The sequence below is a fragment of the Hylaeus volcanicus genome, chromosome 7 (genome assembly GCF_026283585.1).
Source record: "Hylaeus volcanicus isolate JK05 chromosome 7, UHH_iyHylVolc1.0_haploid, whole genome shotgun sequence".
NCBI classification, from domain to species: domain Eukaryota; kingdom Metazoa; phylum Arthropoda; class Insecta; order Hymenoptera; family Colletidae; genus Hylaeus; species Hylaeus volcanicus.
The window spans coordinates 21,977,462-21,984,321 of record NC_071982.1 but is presented as its reverse complement, the minus strand read 5'-3'; the positions used below and the strand labels follow the sequence as shown (position 1 = coordinate 21,984,321).

Here is a 6,860-nt window from a genome sequence, read left to right as displayed (position 1 = left end):
CGTTTTTGGTGCCCGCGTTTCTCATTTGCCTTTGACGAAAGAACGATTCACCGATTCAACTACCTCGTTAAGCGGACAATGTATTTACACGCGTGCCGATTTCATTGCCGAACCCCTTTGCGCTCCATCACACGAAATACAATCCTTCTGTGTCAAACATTTGTTTCATTTAATGAGTCACGTAAGCGCTGCTCCGAACTTCATATAACGGTAATCTTTTTCCAATTAGAAGAAAATGTTTGAGGTTTGAGGAAAATTACGACACTTGTGTATGATTACAGAACGAAGAAAAATTCCATAGATAAATAATTAAATTCTCATCCAGTCAGCAGACGGAGTTACGTAAACGTTTACACGAGTAATTCGGCCGACAATTTAGATAAGTTTTATGAACTTGATCTTGAATTATGCGTTTCCGAAAAGGGAGACTCAACAACGACTATGTTGTTCTTTCAGCGTTTGCGTTTTTAAATTACGCTATCGCGACGAGTTCTCGGGGTATAAAGAGGACGATTCATCCGAGAAAAAGCCACCACTCATCTTTCATTAATTCCACGGAAATAAATAGGGATAATATCAAGCCAAGCAGAACAAACAATTTTATCAGCAATATTAGTGGGCACGCTCCGATTGAAGGGTTATCGGCACTATTCCGCATCGGTGGCAATCGTTTGCCAATAGTCTGACCCACTGTGTAACCACTGATTTTATTGAAACGTACGTCTACGACGAAATTCACAATTCTGACTTGATTACTTCAGTGTCATGTCGAACTGTACAGAGATCTTGATTTGAATTCAACATCTCGATCGTTGTGCACGCAAATGAAATAGTTTTAATTCGTGTTAAATTGGTTTCATGTGCTGTAAATAATTCGAAACTACGTTTCCTCTTCAAGAAAATATGGCTGAATTCGTTTGCATAGAAGACTACCAGACGTACGCCCAAAGACACTTGTCACGCTCTGTCAGGGACTATTATAATTCTGGAGCTGGAGAAGAATACAGTTTAAAACTGAACATCGAGGCATTCAGGAAGTAATTCTAAAAAAGAATAATGTCACGAAAGATTTACTGTTTTCTACATAATCATGACATTTTGTAGATTCAGGATACGGCCCCGGTTTTTAAGGGATGTGTCCAAGAGGGAAATAAGTACCGTCGTTTTAGGTGAAAGGATCTCGATGCCATTAGGAGTAGCGCCGTCGGCAATGCAACGTATGGCACACCCTGATGGTGAATGTGCGAACGTAAGAGGTAAGTTTAAACATTTTCATTCTTTAGATGTCATACATAGATTTAATAAACTGTTTATTAAATCATACAAACGCTTTACAAAAATAGTTGCAATAACGAAAATGTGCCGAGATCACAGTTGCATAGAACCTTTTTCGAATTTCTTATTTTTATAGAACGCTGTGGTGTAGAAATATTAGTGGATATACAACAAAGTAAAGTTCGATAAAAAAAAATGATATGTTTCTTTTCTTATAAAATAGATGCTTTTACTTTATTTTTCCTTATACGTTATATGTACGTACCAATGTATATAACGTACAGCCGTAAACTGTATAAATGTTTTATCAAGTGGTCTGTGCTTGATTATACGTGCATAGAATTGATATGTTCGCAAATATCTTAAAAAATTATTGCTGCTTAATCGTATATCAATCGTACATGGAACTTCCGGTTTACTTTGAACAGTTTGTACAGAATTTATTTTAATAATGTACGAGAAAAGATTGATTAATTTTGTATTTAGTTGTATATTATAAAAGTATTCGGTTTGTCAGTCAAGAAACTTAATTAACTGTTTCACAGTTTGGCATTAAAGAAATTTTACGAGTCGATCAGTTCTGTCGTAGGTAAAAATTGAGCATTAAAGCGAAGTTATTCGATAAAGTAATAACTATAATTAATATGTAGTTCTAAATGCAGCTATATGTTTAAGGCACAACAGAGGGTTCGTACAATATTTACATCGGTATAAATGCATGAAAACGATTTCGCGACGGAGAAATACCGTGCAGCAGTGTTTCTCAAGCTTCACGATATTCTTATTACGTTATATTATAAATAAAATTTCAAATGTTTCATAGTCTAAAGTTTTTCAGTTTATAGGTGTAGTTTCTTCCTTGATGGTTTTCGTTCGAGAAACACTGTTGCAAGAAATGTTAAGAAACATACGTTTTCTGTAATTCTTAAAATAATCTTACAATTTAAAATACATTTTTCCATCGTACGATGGAAAATATTGGAATTAAAAATTTCAATTTTACATGACTAGTTAATAAAAAGGAAATAGGTTTATGTATGTACACATTAATGGAAATGAATTGCTTAAATAGAGACTAAGAAAATAATGGCAGTATAGAAAGAAAAGGAATCAATGTCGTTTGGGTCCCACGTTATCCCAGTTATTAATGGCTTTCATATTTACTTTTTCAATTCTCCATTTTTGCGTAGGAGATGCCGAATCACAATTTGCTACAAAGACTTTTTTGCTCGCCGGGTCGGTATCTAAGCACCTTGACGAATAACCATGCATTAACCATTGTTTTTCAACATTGTAACGCCATAACTGATTTCCTTGGCCTCCGTGACAAGGATACAATGTTACAGGTGCTTTCATGTCTCCTCTAGAAACATCTAAACACTCTGTACGATCTTTTGGTCTAATATCTTTGTGCCAAGTCAGTCGAAATTCTTGTTCCCCTTGAATTCTAGGATTATCTTTTATGCAAATATCGACTACTACAAAACCATCTCTCTTTCGTTTCTTTGAATCGAGACATAATTCAGGCACACCCATGTTACGGACTTCTCCAGATGCAAAGTCATCCGGTTCGATAGGAGGGTACACCTCGACGAGATCGAAAGCTATATTATCCATAAACCATTTAAACGGCTTACAATGTAATTTATGTCTTAAATTTCTTTGTTCTGTCAAGTTTCCAGGATCTAACGATCTCAAATGCGGTCGCCTTTTATAAATATATTCCGCGTATTCGTCCATCCATACTTCTGCTACTCTTTTGTAATTTTTTCCTAAGAAGTCCCCTTTGCCCGGATTAGGGAAAGGAGGAAACTTTCGATAAATGTGACCCACTCTCGAACAAGGAGCGTCGTACATTTGTCCTCCGCATTGCCAAATTTTAAACGATAACTCGTACTGCTCGCCACCCCATATGTCTAGTTCTGGATCGTATCCGCCCAACTCCCAAAAGAATTTAGCACTGATGGCAAAGAGACCACCCGCCATTACTGGACTCTTAAATGGCTCTGTTGGTTTCTTAAGATCTTCGGGTAATAATGGCAACCGCTTATAGTACAATTCCCAATCGAAAGCTCCTCTTGCTCCTTCATCTTGGGCTCTGTACTCGAACGTTTCGTAAGCTATCACATCAATGAAAGGACAGACACAAGTTTTGTAGTTTTGCGCGATAGGTTCTAGCAAAGGTGGTAACCAGTTGACGTTTGCTTCACTGTGAGAATCTAGAAACACGAGTACTTTTGCTTTTGCAACTTTAGCTCCAGCCAATCGGCCTTTAATTAATCCAGAACGTTTTGGTAATCTTACGATCTTAACTTTTGGCAAGTGTTTAGCGACATAATCGTCCAGAGTCTTGGTCAATTCCATCTTAGTGCTAGCGTCGTCTACCAATATTATTTCTTTGAGAAGAGATGGTGGGGAACGGTTAATAACGCTCCAACAGGTACGCATTAAAGTGCTAAAATGCTCGTTATGAAAAGAGACTATCACAGAAACTGAATCAAGATTTCTTAAGTATTTCCTCTTTTTACAATCTGGATGTCTAATGTCAGGAACCGAACGATTCAATGAAATCTCATCGCTGAGTGCCCCATTAAAGCCGTTTACCTGATATAGTTTTTCCTTCAGTGCATCGAGAGATGGGGACAGAAATGCAGGCTTCCCATGCTCACCCGTTCCTGTTCTTTTTGCTTCTTCTTCCATTCTTTTATAATCGTGCCAATCTATTTTGTCTTGGTCATCCTAATAAAAAATGATTCAAACGTTATGCTGTAGCATCGGTTTAATTTTAAATGAACTTTATGTATTTAAAATACTTTTTATAAATAAAATATCGTCGTAATTCATGCATCAGGGTGCGTGAAAATAATCATACGGTACTGTGCGGAATGCAGAAGGGTAGCTATCGCTAAACCTGTTTCACTTGCATCAACCATTACCAACGAACAGGTCTTTAACCCATACCTGATAGAGATGCTCGTTGAAATTCTGCCTGGAATCGATTTGATTTTTCGGACTATCATCTTCGATAGCTACGAATACGGCTGCCGGTGTTGCAATTTCATGGTTAGGTGATGTCCGTACGTACCGAAATACGACGACGGTCAGGAAAACGGTAAAAGCCGCCAGAAAGAAGAACTTTATCAGGCTTATCACATTTCTCTTCATCATCGTGAAACAATCATGTCGTGTAACGACACTTGACGAAACCCCACCAGCTTACCAAACTATCTATTCGAAACTAACCTCATGTGTAGGAAATTTAGCTTATCAGCTGTTATCTGTGATATGGAAAGTGTTCCGATAAAATACATGAGACAGACACGGTTGCCACGCGTCGACTGAGGATCGATCCCCCGAGATCGAAGCGGTTCTCGACAAGTGGGTCGCATTCGATGCTGGAAAAACAGTTTCCAGCACATCGGCTTTAAACATGTACGAACATTTTAAATGCTTATCTCGCATAAACATTCTTTTTTACCTCTAAATATAAACGAGTTGTCAAACTGCCCCACCTTGTGTTTCAATATATGATAGAACATTTTGACCGGCTCTCCCTATCGTTTCTCGTTTCTTTGCTTCGCTCCTACCGTTTGCCTGCAATAGGAAAACCGTACAAGTTCCAGACACTCTCTCTTAAATAGAAAGTTAGTTTACATCGAGCGTTTAATACGCGTAACAAGTACTGAGATTCATATCAAACACTTGATGTATGTAATGTAAATGATTCGTGTGGACACTCGTGTATTTTCAAAGTAGCCGAATTTATTCTATTCTATTTATCTTTGAACATTCTTTTTTATCATATTCGAATATAATTTCTGAATTTCAGTAATGCCAAGCGTAAGTTGGAGTTTATAGTAATTGAAGAAAATTTTTAATGTTTTAGCCGCCGAAGCAGCAGGCACGATCTATACGTTATCAACGATATCAACAAGTAGCATCGAAGAAGTGGCTGAAGCAGCGCCAAAAGGAATAAAATGGTTTCAACTCTACATATATAAAGATCGTAATGTTACTTCAAATTTAATCAAACGAGCAGAACGTGCCGGCTTCAAAGCACTCGTCCTTACCATCGATGCACCGATGTTTGGCGATAGGCGAGCCGATTTTAGAAACAAATTTGTACTTCCAAGTCATCTGAGGTATTCTTTCCATAGTTGGAACAATATACAATTTCCCTCGAATAAAGTACATTATTTGAATATTTTCAGATTAAAAAATTTTGAGGGAGAGTTGTCAAATAAAGTAAATTCTGCGCAGGATGGCTCTGGGTTGAACGAGTATGTTACAAATATGTTCGATGCCTCTTTATCGTGGGAGGATGTCAAATGGGTTAAGAGGTTGGAAGGAAATATTATGGTTTATAATCGCGAGCCTTCAAAACGAATCCTCATTTTATTTTACAATCTTTTGTAGTATTACAAAGTTGCCAATCGTTTTAAAAGGAATTCTAACACCGGAAGATGCACTTTTAGCTATCGAAAGTGGAGTAGACGCAATTGTTGTTTCAAATCACGGCGCCCGACAAGTCGATGGTATTCCGGCATCGGTTTGTTACTCTTATTTGAAAATAAAACTTTGATGTGTGTTAAAGATGGGTAATGGAAACAACGTATGATTGCTAGATCGAAGCGTTGCCAGAAATAGTCAAAGCAGTGAACAGGAAAATAGAAGTTTACATGGATGGAGGTATCAGGCAAGGAATCGATGTATTTAAGGCGCTCGCTCTGGGTGCAAAAATGGTAAGCGAATTTAGGACAAATACAGTTACAAAATTCAAATCCATTACATTCTTCGATTCATTTTTATTTGTTTTGCTTCAGGTATTCATTGGTAGACCTATGTTGTGGGGTTTATCTCATTCGGGGGAAAAAGGTGCAAGGCACATTCTAGAAATTTTTAGAAAAGAAATAGATTTGGCATTTGCATTGACAGGTAAGTTCAATCGAGTAGTTTGCAAACTTTATATTTCCATTATATAGATACAATAATTTGGTAAAACATATCAATCAATTTGCAGGCTGTAGATCGGTTAAAGATGTGACGCAGGATATGGTGAAGCATGAATCTTACTACAGTAGGCTGTAATAACACAATGTAATATTAACGAAATTTAATCATAATAAAATAGATCGAAAAGTAATGGTCGTTTCAAAATCATTTTATAAAAAGTAAACAATCTATGTAAACAACTCATTTATATATCTTCTTATTAATTGTATATATATTATAAATAAAAAAACAAATAGGCTATCCTTGTCGCACCATTATTATCGAAAAAAAATCACCACATTATTAAAAAAGTCATTTATAATTCTTCGTTTTTGTAATAACAAATGAATATATAAAGGATAGACCTATGCGCGTGAGTGCGAGAGAGAACGCAACGGTGTGCGACAAGGATAGATAATTCGAAAATCGCGGCAATCGCTCGACTCGCCATCTCGCGGCCAACACCCCGAAGCTCAACTGAGTGAGTGTGAGAGAGAACGCAACGGCGTGCAACAAGGATAGATCTATTCGCACATTGTTGCGTTCTCTCTCTCACACTCACTCAGTTGAGCTTCGGGGTGTTGGCCGCGAGA

The 6,860-nt window shown here is 37.2% G+C and overlaps 2 protein-coding genes across 4 annotated transcripts; one reads left to right on the top strand and one right to left on the bottom strand.

Annotated features, from left to right (window-relative positions):
* The first annotated feature begins 6 nt into the window (after nt 1–6).
* On the top strand, nt 7–6,528 carry LOC128879505 (uncharacterized). 3 transcript variants are annotated; one of them, XM_054128701.1, is made up of 9 exons: nt 12–717; nt 899–1,037; nt 1,105–1,256; nt 5,162–5,417; nt 5,487–5,615; nt 5,692–5,824; nt 5,901–6,017; nt 6,099–6,210; nt 6,296–6,528. In XM_054128701.1, exons 2-9 carry the CDS (start codon nt 904–906, stop codon nt 6,361–6,363), a joined length of 1,101 nt encoding a protein of 366 aa, XP_053984676.1. In that variant the 5' UTR covers nt 12–717; nt 899–903; the 3' UTR covers nt 6,364–6,528. The 3 variants fall into 3 exon arrangements, with proteins under 3 accessions (XP_053984677.1, XP_053984676.1, XP_053984675.1); XM_054128700.1 differs by having other exon boundaries at nt 13–1,037; XM_054128702.1 differs by lacking the exon at nt 6,296–6,528 and having other exon boundaries at nt 7–1,037; nt 5,692–5,810; nt 6,099–6,216.
* Nucleotides 1,294–4,707, bottom strand: LOC128879504 (N-acetylgalactosaminyltransferase 6). The gene is made up of 2 exons (XM_054128698.1): nt 4,237–4,707; nt 1,294–4,014 (listed from the first exon to the last, which is right to left on the bottom strand). Exons 1-2 carry the CDS (start codon nt 4,441–4,443, stop codon nt 2,386–2,388), a joined length of 1,836 nt encoding a protein of 611 aa, XP_053984673.1. The 5' UTR covers nt 4,444–4,707; the 3' UTR covers nt 1,294–2,385.
* Nucleotides 6,529–6,860: the final 332 nt, after the last annotated feature.